At 41.4% G+C, this 16515-nt stretch overlaps 1 protein-coding gene across 1 annotated transcript in view; it reads left to right on the top strand.

Moving 5' to 3' along the window:
• Positions 1-16515, top strand: part of AFF4 (AF4/FMR2 family member 4) — an 88776-nt gene that overhangs the window by 31931 nt on the left and 40330 nt on the right. The window contains exon 5 of the mRNA XM_025387565.1: positions 2824-2910. Coding sequence (XP_025243350.1) covers positions 2824-2910 — 87 coding nt within the window. The remainder of the gene's footprint in view (positions 1-2823; positions 2911-16515) is intronic.

Raw genomic sequence — 16515 nt, 5'->3', positions numbered from 1 at the left:
TTGTAAGTGTAGAATCCTAAATATCTCTAATTTCTTCCTCATATTCTATGTAGTTGCAAAACTGGATGTAGACTTTTAAAATTTTTGTTTTTTAAATATCCATTCCTTTTTTCCCATTTCTGCCACCTTGAGCTTCAGTAATTATAACATTGAGTCCTCATTCAGGCTTTCTGCCTCCAGAATCTCCCTGCTCATATGTCTTTTGCATTGCTACCTGATTCTTTACTTCAGGCCCTAGTCTTCATAAATTAATTTTTCCCTTAAAAATTTTCAGTGGCTCTCTAAGACTATAGAAAGAATAGTATCCAAATTTAATATCCGCAGGCCAATCCTAACCTATCTCATTACTGAATGACCACTTTTGCCAAACTGGTTTCCCTAAGCCACATACTTTCTTGCTCTTTTACCTCCTTAAATAAAGTAAGGTTGGAATTTCTCCTACCTCTTCAGTTATATATAGATTGTTTTTTCCTGGAATCCCAATGAAATCCTTCTTCCCCCATATCAGATTATGAGACCACAGTGACAGCTCTTTCATTTGAATGTCATACATTTCTTAGTTGTCATGTATATAAAAAGTGTAAGGGAGCATAAATATTTTCCTCTGAATCCTCAACAGTGCATAGAATTATTAGTACCTGAAAGATTTTCTTACATTTAATGATCTCTTTAATGTTATTGACATCTATATTTTATATGTACAAGGGCTTGGCACTTGGCCTTTAGGTGCTCAGTGATTCGATGATACTTGGAGTATTAAATCAAATTTTCAATTGAGAGTTTTGCTATTTGAGATATAAAATGCCAATTCTAAAAAGCTGAGTTTATGAGTTTTTGTTTCCTTTTCGCTTTCCTGTCTGTAGTATGCAAGGAACTTCAGGTGTGTGTTCCCTTCATATTTTCTTTGTATTTGTAGTCATATCATTTTTAGGAGCCCCATCATGAACTTAAAAAAAAATTTACTCTAAACGTGATGTATATTTATTGAAAAAATGATTTATTCAAGGCATGCTCATTGAGCACCTACTTTGTGTCAACCACTGGGAATATAGTGGTCATAATGTTATGCCTTTGAGCTGATATTCTAGAGCTGGATGTAGGAAGCAATCTATTATATAATATTATTTCAGGAAGTGAAATTCTATTAAAAAACAAAGCATTTTAAGGGGATAAAGAGCATTTATATGCAGGTGGCTATTTTAAGAGGTTCAAGTAGTAAAATATCAAGTTCCTTTGTCTCTTCTTCCTTCTGTCATTCTGTTGCCCAAAGCTAAACATTAACTAGGACATAGACTGTGATTTGTCTTTGTCAGTTAATAAAATACTGTGGAGATCATTACATATCAACAGTTAAATTTCTCATTTTAATGTCTACTTGGTGTTCTGTTTTGTAGATGTCTGGTAATTTATTTAATCTGTACTGTGTTGGTGTCAACCTAAATAACAGAGACTCTCTAAAAGAAAAGATGATGGGAATAGAGCATTGCATTGGGAGTACACGTGCCATAGTAGTCTATGTGCACATTCAAGGAGGTAAAGAGAGACAAAGGTTTTTAAAGGAAAAAATGAAGACGATTATGTAATTGTTTTTGAAATAATTATCCTTGGCTACAAAGATCAGTAGTAAGGAGGACACCAGTCTGAGGTCGGACAAGCTGGACAGGTGTCTTTATGGAAGTCTTTTTTTGGTTTAGGGTTTTGATGACCTTTGTGCAAGGTTGTGGTTTTTGTAGACTTTTTTGTTTATCAGGCATACAAGCATGAGAAACCTTTCTTCATGGTCTTTTGCAGCTCAGGGTGTGTTGTTTTATATATATATATATAAATATTAGTGACTCCATTTTGATTCTTACAACTTTCACATTGACTACCTAGGTTGTTTCAGTTTTTAAAGTGTGAGCCCCTTGTATGTGTATCTTTACAAAACTGTGTGGATATTGCTATGCGATAAATTCCTAGGTATTATACCACTATTAATTTGTTGCGTTTCCTTAATTTACCTGATGACTTACTTTGAACTAAATGCCAGAAATATACTCTCTCCTTATTCTCATACCTCTGTCTTCTCGGCTTGTCTAACATACACATTGTAATCTTACCAGACCTCACCCAGACATATTTGGCATTAAGATTAGGCAGAAGGCATTGAATGAAATCAAACTTAGGGTCTTGCTTTTCCGTTTTCCTCCTCCTGTGTTTTTGAAATTTCTCTTCTGATTTCTTCCCCTGACAAATTTTTTCTACGATTATATAGACTCTATAGCCAGACTTTTGAGGATGAAATATAATGTTCATTATTTACTAAGTGTATGGCCTTGAATAATTGACTTTTGTGCTTCAGTTTCATCCTAAATAGAGATAGGATGATAGTGGTATCAACCTCATCATGTCATCGTGAGTACTAAATGAGTAATAAACATGTAAAACACTTAGCACAGTGTCTGGCCCATTCAAGGTACACAGTAAATGTTAGCTGTTTTCTTTATCATTGTCCCCTTCCTCCCACTATCACAGCAAGCTCTTCCTTTTTAGTGTTTTATTATGTGCCTTGTATTTGATTACAGGCTGATTTCTGTAACTATTCACAGGTTTCATAATTTGAATTGTAAACTCCTCAAAGCCAGGGAGTGTTTACTGATCTTCTTATTACTACCTACACCATAGTGCCTTACACACAATTGTGCTTAATATTTATTGACTAAGTATGTAGAATTTTGGAGGAGCTGTCATGAAACCAGTATTTATAAATACAAATCTGGTTTTTAGCTGCATAATTTTTATCCTTGACCTGGTTGAAAACAAACTGTAATAATTACATTTCAGGAGATGACGCATTCATGGCCTCCCCCTCTAACGGCTATTCATACACCATGCAAAACAGAACCTTCCAAATTTCCTTTTCCAACTAAGGTAAGTAAATAAAATGTATCTTTCATAATGTAAGAAAACTCTAAATGGCTTGACTAAAATCATATGGATTAAAAATTGTCTTGCCATTCCCATTCTAGTGGGAGACAGACAGTAAATAAGTAAATAAATAGATAAATTCAGATAGTGACAACTGTTTATGAAGATAATTAGCAGGGTAATAGAATTGAGAGCATCTTGGATCAAGAGGTATTTAAGAAAGCTTTGATGGCAATATGGGAGAGAGATTTAAAAGACATTAATATAGCCGGACACAGTGGCTCATGCCTGTAATCCCAGCACTTTGGAAGGCTGAGGCAAGAAACTCTCTTGAGGCCAGGAGTTTGCGACCCCCTGGTCAACATAGCAAGACCCTGTCTCTACCAAAAATTGAAAAAACAAAACGAAACCTTGGCATAGTGGCCCATGCCTGTGGTCCCCGTTACTGGGGAGGCTGAGATGGGAGGATCACTTGAACCTGGGAGGTCAAGGCTGCAGTGAGCTGTGATTGCACCACTGCACTCCAACCTGGGCAACAGAACAAGATTCTATCAAAAAAAAAAAAAGACATTCATATTTATTGCAAACTATTATGGTATTGTAGGCCTGAGGTGGTAAGGGCTTCTCAAACTGTTGTTTTAAGAACCTGTTTCTATAAGACATAGCAACCATACTTATGTCCCATGGAAGGAGGTTCCTCAGATAACAGTTCCAAGGTTGTTTAAAATCAGCAGATTGATTTTTTTTTTAAACTTGTACTTAACAGTATTAATTTACACTTAACACAAATAATACAGAAATACATTCTTCTAGTGAAAGTTTGACCAGGACCCCTAATAATAGCCTTTCCCCAATTCCGTCCCCTTCATCCCAACAGAGCTCCTTTCATAAGTACCTTTGCAAGTCTATATTCATGTAATACATGTATAATCATTACATGTAAGCATTTTCTCATTTATTTCTACACAAATAATATTGTCCTGTATCTTTCACCAGTCAGCAGTAGGTCTTGGGGACCTGTCTGTGTTACTACATGTAGAGGTGTTTTGTTTCTTTGAATTGCATCGGTAGTGTTAATGTATCCTACTTTGTTTAGCCATTTCTCTTTGGTATTTAAGCTGATAGCAAGTTTTCATTTCTATAAATGTTTCTTCAGTTGGTATCTTTGTTCATGCCTTCTGTGTGCATGTGATTTTCTTTAGGGTAAAAAGCAAAAAGTAGAATTGCTGAGTGTTGAGAGTATATATTTAATATATACTCTCACAAATTCCTTCCATAGTTCTATTACAGGATTTGTACCAGCCAGTATTCCCACTTGTATTACCTTTTGTTTCACACATGCACACCACCATTTGATATTATTAAACAGCAGTGTTTTGAGTGAAAATGGCATTCCATTTGCTTGATTGCTAGTGAGGTTCATCATCTTTACATATTTGTTATCCATTTGGTTTCTTTGTGGGTAAATTTGCTTATTCTCACTGTCCTTTGGGTTGCATTTTTTACCTATTGAGTTTTAGGTGGTCTTCCTTTTTTGTTTTGTGTTGTTTTGTTTGAATTCTGGATTCCAATAATTTCTTATACATGCTGAAAATTTATCTACCAGTTAGATTCTTTTCTTTTTATGGTCTAAAGTTTTTAATTTTTGATGAATAAAATTTATTTTTCTCTTCCTTTATAGTTTTTGCTTTTAATGTTAAAGAAGACTTTTCTTTTTCTAGAATCATAAACATACCCTCTTATTTTTCTTTCAATGTGGTTTTTAGTTTTATTTTTTATGTTTACCTTCGTGAATGATGTCAGGTAGATTTAAAAACTTTCTGTCTCTATTTATGCCATGTCACTCTTACCTTTTATATCTTTGTTTACCTATACAAAATGCACTGGTATTTATTTATTTATTTATTTTTGTTTTTTTCCTGAGATGGAGTCTCCCCTTGTCACCTAGGCTGGAGTGCAGTGGTGTGATCTCTGCTCACTGCAACTTCTGCCTCTTGGGTTCAAGCAGTTCTCCTGCCTCAGCCTCCCGAGTAGCTGTTACTACAGGTGCCCACTAGCACGCCTAGCTAATTTTTGTATTTTTAGTAGAGACAGGGTTTCACCATGTTGGCCAGGCTGGTCTTGAACTCCTGACCTCAGGTGATCCACCCGTCTCGGCCTCCCAAAGTGCTAGGATTACAGGTGTGAGCCACTGTGTCTGGCCAATGCACTGGTATTTAATGTGCAGTTTGAGTTTTGTTTTTTGTTTGTTTGTTTGTTTTGAGATGGAGTCTTGCTCTTTTGCCTAGGCTGGAGTGAAGTGGTGCGATCTCGGCTCACTGCAACCTCCGCCTCCTGGGTTCAAGTGATTTTCCTCCCTCAGCTTCTCAAGTAGCTGAGATTACAGGTGCGAACCACCACGCCTGGCTAATTTTTTGTATTTTTAGTAGAGACAGGGTTTCACCATGTTGACCAGGCTGGTCTCGAACTCCTGACCTCAGGTGATCCACTTACCTCTGCCTCCCAAAGTTCTGGGATTACAGGCGTGAGCCACTGTGCCCGGCCTGCAGTTTGAGTTTTGATACATATGTGCACCTGTATAACCACCACCATAATTAAGAATTAGAACATTTCCATTACCCCCAAATTTCTTCATATTCCTTTGTAGTCTCCCTTGCCTCTACCACTGTCCCTATTGCAATTTCTGGTCTATTTTATGTCACTCTAGATAAGTTTTGTTTTTTCTAGAATTTCATGTGAATGGAATCAGTACATCATGTGCTTCTTTTATATATTTACCTTCATTTTCTCAGTATACAGTTTTGTAATTCTTCCATGTTCTTGATTGTATCCATAGTTTTTCTTTTTCTTTTTCTTTTTTTGAGACGGAGTCTCGCTCTGAGTCTCACTCCCAGAGTGCAGTGGCATGATCTCGGCTTACTGCAACCTCCGCCTCCAGGGTTCAAGCGATTCTCCTGCCTCAGTCTCCTAAGTAGCTGGGCTTACAGGCATGCACCACCACGCCTTGCTGATTTTTGTATTTTTAGTAGAGACGGAGTTTCGCCATGTTGGTCAGGCTGGTCTCGAACTCCCGACCTCGCGGTCCGCCTGTGTCGGCCTCCTAAAGTGCTGGGATCACAGGTGTGAGCCACCACGCCTGGCCCAGTTTTTCTTTTTTTGTTCCCAATCAGTATTTTATTACATGGAAATACCAACATTTGCTTCCTGTTGATGAACATTTGGGTTATTTCCAGATTTAGACTGTTAAGAATAAAGTATCTATAAACATTCATGTTTTCTTTTATCCTGGATAAATACTGGGTCACATAGTAAAAAGTAGAATTGCTGGTTCATAGGGTAAGTGCATATTAAATTTTACTTATTTATTATATTTTAATTTTTTTAGAGACTGAGGTCTCACCTAGGCTGGTCTTACCTAGGCTGGAGTACAGTTGTCATATAGCTCACTATACACTTGAACTCCTGAGCTCTGGCAATCCTCTCATTTCAGCCTCTTGAGTACCTCGGACAACAGATGCTACTACCATGCCAGACTTTTATATAGAGATGGGGGTCTCACTATACTGCCCAGGCTGGTCCCAAACTCCTGACTTCAAGCCATCCTTCTGTTTCAGTGTCACAAGCACAAGCTACAGTGCCCACCACTAAGTTTATAGTAAACTGAAAACTGTATTTCCCTCCCTCCCTCCCTTCCTCCCTCCCTTCCTTGCTTTCTCTCTCTCTCTCTCTCTCTCTCTCTCCTTTCTTTCCTTTCCTTTCTTTTTTTTTTTTGTTTGAGATGGAGTCTCACTCTGTCACCCAGGCTGGAGTGCAGTGGTGTGATCTTGGCTCACTGCAAGCTCTGCCTCCCGGGTTCATGCCATTCTCCTGCCTCAGCCTTCTGAGTAGCTGGGACTGCAGGCGCCCACCACCACGCCCGGCTAATTTTTTGTATTTTTAGTAGAGACGGGGTTTCACCATGTTAGCCAGGATGGTCTTGATCTCCTGACCTAGTGGTCCGCCTGCCTCAGCCTCCCAAAGTGCTGGGATTACAGGCATGAGCCACTGCGCCCGGCCTCTTTCCTTTCCTTTCTTTCCTTTCTTTCTTTGCGACAGGATCTCACTTTGTGGTCCAGGCTGCAGTGCAGTGGCATGATCATGGCTCATTGCAGCCTTGACCTCCCAGGCTCAAGTGATCCTCCTGCATCAGCCTCCTGAGTAGTGGGGACTACAGGCATGCACCACCACGCCTGGCTGACTTTAAAAAATTATTATTATTTTTTTGAGACAAAGTCTTGCTCTGTTGCACAGGCTGGAGTGCAGTGGCGTGATCTTGGCTCACTGCAGCCTCTGCCTACTGAGTTCAAGTGATTCTCCTGCCTCAGCCTCCTGAGAAACTGGGACTACGGGTACGTGCCACCACGCCCAGCTAATTTTTTTGTATTTTTAGTAGAGGCGAGGTTTCACCATGTTGGCCAGGATGGTCTTCATCTCTTGACTTTGTGAGCCACCTGCCTCAGCCTCCCAAAGTACTGGGATTACAGGTGTGAGCCACTGCACCCAGCCTCGTTTTTGGTTATTAAAAATAAAGCTGATGTGAATATTTGTGTATAAATCTTTGTATAAACGTTTACTTCTTTTTTTTTAAAAGACAAGATCTCTGTTGTCCAGACTAGAGTGCAGTGGCATGATCATGGCTCACTGCACTCACGAACTCCCGGGCTCAAGCAGTCTCTCACCTCAGCCTCCCAAATAGCTGGGACTACAGGCGCATGCAACTATGTCTGGCTACTTTTTGTATTTTTTTGTAGAGACAAGGTTTTGCCACGTTGCCCAGGCTGGTCTTGAACTCCTGGGCTCAAGCAGTTCTCCTGCCTTGGCCTCTCAAAGTGCTGAGATTACGGGCGTGAGCCACTATGCTTGGCCTGCTTTTATTTCTGTATTATAAATCCTGTTAGTGGGGTGGTTAGGTATATGGTAGGTGTCTATGCCTCACACCTGTAATCCTAGTAATGTGAGAGGTTGATGTGGGAGGATCACTTGAGTCCAGGAATTTGAGACCAGTGTAGGCAACATAATGAAACTCTGTCTCCACAAAAAAATTTTTTTAAATTACCCTGGCATGGTGGCACAGGCCTGTAGTCTTAGCTACTCAGGAGGTTAAGGTGGGAGGATTGCTTGACCACAGGAGGTTGAGGCTGCAGTGAGCAGAGATCATGCCACTACTCTCTAGCCTGGGTCACAGAGAGAGACCCTGTCTGGGGGGAAAAAAAAAATTTAGAAAACAACTGTCATGTTGGGCACAGTGGCTCACACCTGTAATCCCAGCACTTTGGGAGGCCAAGTTGGGTGGATCACCTGAGGTTGGGAGTTCGAGAGCAGCCTAACCAACATGGAGAAATCCCGTCTCTCCTAAAAATACAAAATTCGCCAGGCGTGGTGGCGCATGCCTGTAATCCCAGGAGGCTAAGGCAAGAGAATCACTTGAAGCAGGGAGGCGGAGGTTGCAGTGTGCCGAGATCGCGTCATTGTACTCCAGCCTGGGCAACAAGAGTGAAACTCTGTCTCAAAAAAAAAAAAAAAAGAAAAGAAAACAACTGTCATACTATTTTCCAAAGTGGTTGAACCATTTTATATTCCTGCCAATGGTATATGAGAGTTCCACTTGTTCCATGTCCTTAATAACACTTGATATTGTCCTTACTAACACTTGATATAGTACTACTCTGTGTACCTCATTGTGATTTCAATTTACATTTCTCTAGAGACAGAGTATCTTGAGCATCTTTTCATGTACTGATTTGACACTTGCTTATCTTCTTTGTTGCAGTGTCTGAATATTTTGCCCATTTTTAAATGGGCTAAGATTCTTTTTTTTTTTTTTTTTGATATGGAGTCTCACTCTGTGGCCCAGGCTGGAATGCGGTGGTGGGATATCGGCTCACTGCAACCTCCGCCTCCTGGGTTCACGCCATTCTCCTGCCTCGGCCTCTTGAGTAGCTGGGACTACAGGCACCCGCCACCACGCCCGGCTAATTTTTTGTATTTTTAGTAGAGATGGGGTTTCACCATGTTAGCCAGGATTGACTCGATCTCCTGACCTCGTGATCTGCCCACCTCGGCCTCCAAAGTGCTGGGATTACAGGCATGAGCCACTGCGCCTGGCCTGAAATGGGCTCAGATTCTTATTGCCATTATCATATATGTGATTTGGAAATTTGTTTTCTTGCTCTGTGGACTACCTTTTCATTCTCTTTATAGTATCCCTCTAAGAACACATGTTAATTTGTATAAAGTCCACTTCTTCAGTGTTTTCTTTTACAGGTCATGTTTTTGGTGTCTATGAAATCTTGGCCTGGCTGGGCGAGGTGACTCTTGCCTGTCATCCTAGCACTTTGAGAGGCTGAGGTGGGTAGATCACTTGAGGCCAGGAGTGTGAGACTAGCCTGGTCAACAAGGCAAGACCCCACCTCGACACAAAATGTAAAAATTAGCCAGGTGTGGTGGCACAGCCTATAGTCCCAGCTACTTAGGAGGATGAGGTGGGGGATTGCTTGAACTTGGGAGGTTGAGGCTGCAGTGAGCCATGATTATGCCACTGCACTCCAGCCTAGGTGACAGAGTGAGACCTTGTCTCAAAAAAAATGTTTGCCAGCTGGGCTGATGGCTTACACCTATAATCCCAGCACTTTGGGAGGCTGAGGTGGGCAGATCACTTGAGGTCAGGAGTTTGAGACCAGTCTGGCCAACATGGCGAAACGCCGACTCTACTAAAATTACAGAAATTAGCCGGGCATGGTGGCGGGCACCTGTAATCCCACTACTCGGGAGACTGAGGCAGGAGAATCGCATGAACCCAGGAGGCGGAGGTTGCAGTGAGCCAAGATTGCGCCAGTGTACTCCAGCCTGGGCAACAGAGCAAGACTCCATTTGGAAAAAAAAAAAAAAAAAAATCTTTGCCTAACCCAAATCCTGCTATGTTGTTTCCTAGACTTCTTTTTTTTTTTTTTCTTTTAAATAAGAGACCAGGTCTCGCTGTGCTGCCCTGGCTAGTCTTGAACTTGTGGGCTCAGGTGATCCTCACCCTCCTCTGCTTCCTGCATAGCTGGGACTCTGCTCTCAGTTATACTAGACTTTTTATTTTTATTTTTTTTGAGAGAGAGTCACTCTGTCACCCAGGCTGGAGTGCAGTGGTGTGATCTTGGCTCACTGTTAACATCTGACTCCTGGCCTCAAGTGATTCTCATGCCTTGGCCTCCCGAATAGCTGGAATTACAAGTGCGCGCCACCACACCCTGCAAATTTTTATATTTTTAGTAAAGATGGTGTTTTGCCATGTTGTCCAGCCTGGTCTCGAACTCCTAAGCTCAAAGTGACCCACCTGCCTTGGCCTCCCAAAGTTCTAAAATTATAAGCATGTACCACTGTGCCCAGCCTTTCCTAGATTTTTTTTAATAGTTTTAGGTTTTACATTTCGACCTATGATTTATCTTAAGCTAATTTTTCTATGTTGTTACAATATATGGAATGAAGTTTTATCCTCTTGTATGTACATATCCAATTAGCATCTTTATTTAAAAGCCTTCTCTTTCCATTGAATTGCCTTTGCAGTTGTAGTTGACTCTGTATGTGTGGTGCATTTCTGACTTTTTATGTTGCATTAACCTGTTTGTCTGTCATGGTGCCAATATGAGCCTGTCTTGATGGTTCGACTTCAGGACTTACTGTAAAGTCACTACAATGTAAATCCTCAAATTGTATTAGTATTTTTCAAAGTAGATCTGACTTTTCTAGGCCATTTGCATTTTCATAAGAATTTTAGACTGGGCACAGTGGCTCACACCTGTAATCCCAGCAATTTGGGAGGCCAAGGCAGGTGGATCACCTAAGGAGGAGTTTGAGTCTAGCCTGGCTAACATGGTGAAACCCCGTCTCTACTAAAAATACAAAAAGTAGTTGGGCATGGGGCATTGTGGTGCACACCTGTAATCCCAGCTACTCAGGAGGCTCAGGCAGGAGTCTCTGGGAGGCAGAGGTTGCAGTCAGCTAAGATGATGCCACTGCATGTACTCCAGCCTGCGTGACAGAGCAAGACTCTGTCTCAAAAAAAAAAAGAAGAAGGACACCTCGTCAATTTCAACATAAAAGCCTTGTGGGATTTTAACAGGGATTGAGTTGAATCTATAGATCAATTTGGGGAGAATTGGTGTCTTAGCAGTATTGAGTCTTCTGACCCATGAGTCCTTATTTCTCTCTATTTTAGTCTAATTTAATTACGTTCAGTATTGTTTTGTAGTTTTCAGTATATAGATTTTGGACATCTTTTGTCAGAATTATTCTTTTTGTTTTATTGAAAGAGTCTCACTGTGTCGCCCAGGCTGGAGTACAGTGGTGCTCAGTGAAACATCTGCCTCCTGGGTTCAAGCAATTCTCCTGCCTCAGCCTCCCAAGTAGCTGGGATTACAGGCGTCCACCATGTCCCCAGCTTATTTTTATATTTTTAGTAGAGACGAGGTTTTGCCATGTTGACGAGGCTGGTCTCAGACTCCTGACCTCAATTGATCTGCCCGCCTCAGCCTCCCAAAGTGCTGGGCTTACAGGCGTGAGTCACCGTGCCTGGCTGATTTTTTTTTTTTTTTTTTGAGACAGTCTTGCTCTGTCACCCAGGCTGGAGTGCAGTGGCACAATCTTGGCTCAGTGTAGCCTCAGCCTTCTAAGTAGGTGGGATTACAGACCTGCACCACCACACCCAGCTAATTTTTATACTCTTAGGAAAGATGGGGTTTCACCATGTTGGCCAGGATAGTCTTGAACTCCTGGCCTCAAGTGGTCGGCCCACCTTGGCCTCCCAAAGTGCTGGGATTACAGGCATGAGCCACTGTATCTGGCCCTGTTTGATTTTTTTAGTGCTATTATAAATGGAATTTTATAAAAATTTCAGTATTTGATTTTTCCTTGCTAATTTATAGAAATACATTTCATGGGCCGGATGCAGTGGTTCATGCCTGTAATCCCAGCACTTTGGGAGGCTAAAGAGGATCACCTGAGGTCAGGAGTTCGAGACCAGCCTGGCCAACATGGTGAAACCCCATCTGTACTAAAAAATACACAAATTAGCCACGTGCGGTGGCACACACCTATAATCCCAGCTACTTGGGAGGCTGAGGCAAGATAATTCCTTGAACCTGGGAGGCGGAGGTTGCAGTGAGCCAAGATTGCGCCATTGCACTCCAGCCTGGGTGACAAAGTGAGTCTCTGTCTCAAAAAAAAAAAGAAAGAAAATAAAAGAAATACCTTTCATGTGTAATTTTATGTTTTATCTTGTAATTTTTCTTTTTTTTTTTTTTTTTTGAGACGGAGTCTCGCTCTGTTGTCCAGGCTGGAGTGCAGTGTCCGGATCTCAGCTCACTGCAAGCTCCGCCTCCCGGATTTACGCCATTCTCCTGCCTCAGCCTCCCAAGTAGCTGGGACTATAGGCGCCCGCCACCTCGCCCGGCTAGTTTTTTGTATTTTTTAGTAGACGGGATTTCACCGGGTTAGCCAGGATGGTCTCGATCTTCTGACCTCGTGATCCGCCCATCTTGGCCTCCCAAAGTGCTGGGATTACAGGCTTGAGCCACCGCGCCCGGCCTATCTTGTAATTTTTCTAAATTTACTTAATTTTAATAGCATTTTTGTAGATACCATGTTTCCTACTTAGACAGTCATTTCACCTGTGAATAAAGATGTTATGTTTGTTTCAAATGAATGCCTTATTTTATATTCTTGCTTTATTGCACTAGCTAGAATCTCTAGTATGATGTTGAATGCCAGTAGTGAGATCAGACATTCTTGCCTTATTTTTTACTATAGAGGAGAAAGTATCCAGTCTTTCATTATTAAGTGTGATGTTAGCTGTAGGCTTTTTGTGGATGTCATTTATTACATTAAGGAAATTCTTCTATTCCTCTTTGCCTAGGAGTTCTCATTAGGAATGAATTTTGAATTTTGTTGAATACTTTTTAAATCTATTGGAATGATCATAAGATTTTCCTGTTTTTATTTGTATTAATATGGTGAATAACATTGGTTAAATTTGGCTAGGCGTGGTGGTTCATGCCTGTAATCCCAGCATTTTGGGAGGCTGAGGGGGGCGGATCACCTGAGGTCAGGAGTTCGAGACGAGACTGACCAACATGGAGAAACCCCATCTCTACTAAAAATACAAAATTAGCTGGGCGTGGTGGCACTTGGCTGTAATCCCAGCTACTCGGGAAGCCGAGGCAGGAGAGTCGCTTGAACCCAGGAGGTAGAGGTTGCAGTGAGCCAAGATTGCACCATTGCACTCCACTGGGCAACAAGAGCGAAACTCCATCTCAAAAAATAAAAATAAAAAACATTGGTTAAATTTTAAATGTTAAATCAATATTACATTCCTGATATAAACTCTACTTGGTCATGATGTATTTTTTTATCGTGCTGAAATTGATTTTAAAAGTTTTTTCTAATTTTTGCATCTGTATTCCTGGGCTATTTTGGTCTGTATTGTTCTGTTCTTACATCTGTAACCATAACAGGTCTGTTGTCTGATGCACACAGCAAGTCAATAACAGAGACACTGGGTTGCTGCAGAGAAGGAATTTAATGATAGGGCCTTCAAACAAAGAGATGAGAGGAAACCTCAAATCTGTCTTCCCAAGGAGTTGAGACCATGGCTTTTAAGGATTATGGAGTGGGCTGAAGTATTAAGATCATTGATTTGTCAAAGAATGCTGGGTGAAATCATGCGTTGGGAAGATGTACAAGCCGTATTCTCATGCTAATTCTGTTCCTCTGTGGGGATCTTTAAACTGGTTGGCTTCAGCTGTTCCACTGTGCTTGAGCAACTCTTGATTTTTAAAAAAAAATTTTGTGGAAATGGTCTCATGATGTTGTTGCATACTCTGGTCTCAAACTCCTAACCTAAAGCAATCCTCCTGCCTAGGTCTCACAAAGCACTAGGTTGATAATCATGAGCTACTGAGACTGTCCTGCTTAAGTGACTCTTTTTTTTTTTTTTTTTTTTTTTTTGAGACAGCATCTCACTCTATCACCCAGGCTAGAGTACAGTGGCATGATATCAGCTCATTATCAGCTCTGCTTCCCTAGCTAAAGTGATTCTCCTGCCTCAGCCTCCCGAGTAGCTGGGATTACAGGTGCCCGCCACCACACCCGGCTAATTTTTGTATTTTTTAGTAGAGACAGGGTTTCCCAGTGTTGCCCAGGGTGGTCCTGAACTCGTGATCCACCTGTCTCAGCCTCCCAAAGTGCTGGGGTTGCAGATGTGAGCCACCACACCTAGCCTTAAGCAATTCTTAAACAAAAGCTTTAAGTTTCTAATTTCAGAAATTCTATCTGTAGGAACAATGGGGATGCCGCTGGTCAGTATCTAGTGTTAGTGACTTTCTGTTACAAAGAAGTGAGTCAGCCAGGTGTGGTGGCTCACGTCTGTAATCCCAGCACTCTGGGAAGCTGAGGTGGGGGGATCACAAGGTCAGGAGTTCAAGACCAGCCTGGCCAATATGGTGAAACCCTGTCTCTACAAAAAATAGAAAAATTAGCCGAGCATGGTGGTAGGTGCCTGTAGTTCCCAGCTACCCAGGAGGCTGAGGCAGGAGAATCGCTTGAACCCAGGAGGTGGAGGTTGCAGTGATCCGAGATCGTACCACTGCACTCCAGCCTGAGTGACAGAGCGAGACTCCATCTCAAAAAAAACCCAAAAAAAAAAAAAAAACAAAACAAGTGAGTCGAAGTGCAGTATAATTAATGCTTAATTATAATTGTATTTTTGTCCAGAATTCTGTTTAACCCTGTGAGAATGGTTTCATATCCTTGCCTTGTTTTGGTATCTGAGTAATGATGGCCTTATAGAATAGATTAGGAAATAATTGCTTCCCCTTCCATTTTCTGGAATAGTGTGCATAGAAATGGTATTTTTTCTTTCTTTCTTTCTTTTTTTTGAGACAGAGTCTTGCTCTGTCACCCAGGCGGGAGTGCAGTGGCGCAATCTTGGCTCACTGCAAGCTCCGCTTCCCGGGTTCATGCCATTCTCCTGCCTCAGCCTCCTGAGTAGCTGGGACTACAGGCATGCGCCACCACACCTGGCTAATTTTTTGTATTTTTAGTAGAGACGGGGTTTCACTGTGTTAGCCAGAATGGTCTCCATCTCCTGACCTCGTGATCCACCTGCCTCGGCCTCCCAAAGTGCTGGGATTACAGGCATGAGCCACTGTGCCCGGCCAGAAATGGTATTTTTTTCTTTAAGTGTTTGTTAGAATTTACCTCTGGATATAAGCTTTCTTTGTAAGATGGTTTTTAAGCAAAAATTGGACTTCTTTAGTAGCTATAGGGCTACTCATGTTACCTATTTCTCCTTGAATGATCTTTGGTTGTTTATATCTTTCAAGGAATTTGTCCATTTTATCTATGAATTATCAAAGTTAACAAATTGTTGTAAATTTTTTATAATATTCCCTTATACATTTAACATATTTTATTATGATAGGACTTATCTTATTACCTATTGTGGTAATTTGTTTTCTTGTCTTTTTCTTGAGTGCCCTGGCTAGAGATGGTCAGTTTTCTTGAGAACTGCTTTTTCTTTCTCTGTTGTTTTTGTTTTTTATTGCATTGATTTCCACCCTGATCTTTTACTTTTCTGCTTTTTTATGGTTTAATTTGTTCTTCTTCTTCTTGTTTTTTCTTTTGAGACGGAGTCTTGCTCTGTCACCCAGGCTGGAGTATAGTGGTGTGATCTTGGCTCACTGCAGCCTCCACCTCCTGGGTTCAAACGATTCTTCTGCCTCAGTCTCCTGAGTAGCTGAGATTATAGGCACATGCCACTGTGCCTGGCTAATTTTTGTATTTTTAGTAGAGACGGGGTTTCTCCATGATGGTCAGGCTGGTCTCAAACTCCTGACCTCATGATCTGCCTGCCTCAGCCTCCCAAAATGCTGGGATTACAGGCATGAGCCCCTGTGCCCGGCCTGCTCGTCTTTTTAACAGATTTCTTGAGGTGGAAGCTAAGGTCATATAATTGAGATTTTTCTTATTTTCTTATTTTATTTATTTATTTATTTTTAGATGGATTCTCACTCTGTTGCTCAGGCTGGAGTGCAGTGGTGTGATCTCAGCTCATTATAACCTCCACCTCCCGGGTTCAAAGGATTCTCCTGCCTCAGCCTCCCAAGTAGCTGGGATTATAAACATACACTACCATGCCTGACTAATTCGTGTATTTTTAGTAGAGACTGGGTTTCACCATGTTGGTCAGGCTGGTCTCAAACTCCTGGCCTCAAGCGATCCACCCACCTCGGCATCCCAAAGTTCTGGGATTATAGGCATGAGCCGCTGCATCCAGCTCTTATTTTCTAATACAGGATTTTATTGTAAAAACATCCCTCTAATACTTTATCTGCATGTCACAAAGTTTGATGTAGTTTTTTTTTTTTTTTTTTTTTAATTTCAGGATGGAGTCTTGTCCTCCCTAAGTGCTGGGATTACAGGTGTGAACCACCATACCCATTTTTATTCAGTTCAAAATACCTTTTGAGGGCCGGGTGCAGTGGCTCACGCCAGTTAATTCCAGCACTTTGGGAGGCCCAGGCTAGT

Source organism: Theropithecus gelada, chromosome 6, assembly GCF_003255815.1.
Source record: "Theropithecus gelada isolate Dixy chromosome 6, Tgel_1.0, whole genome shotgun sequence".
Lineage (NCBI taxonomy): Eukaryota > Metazoa > Chordata > Mammalia > Primates > Cercopithecidae > Theropithecus > Theropithecus gelada.
Note: the sequence above shows the minus strand (reverse complement) of the source record. Positions and strands in the feature narration are given on the sequence as shown.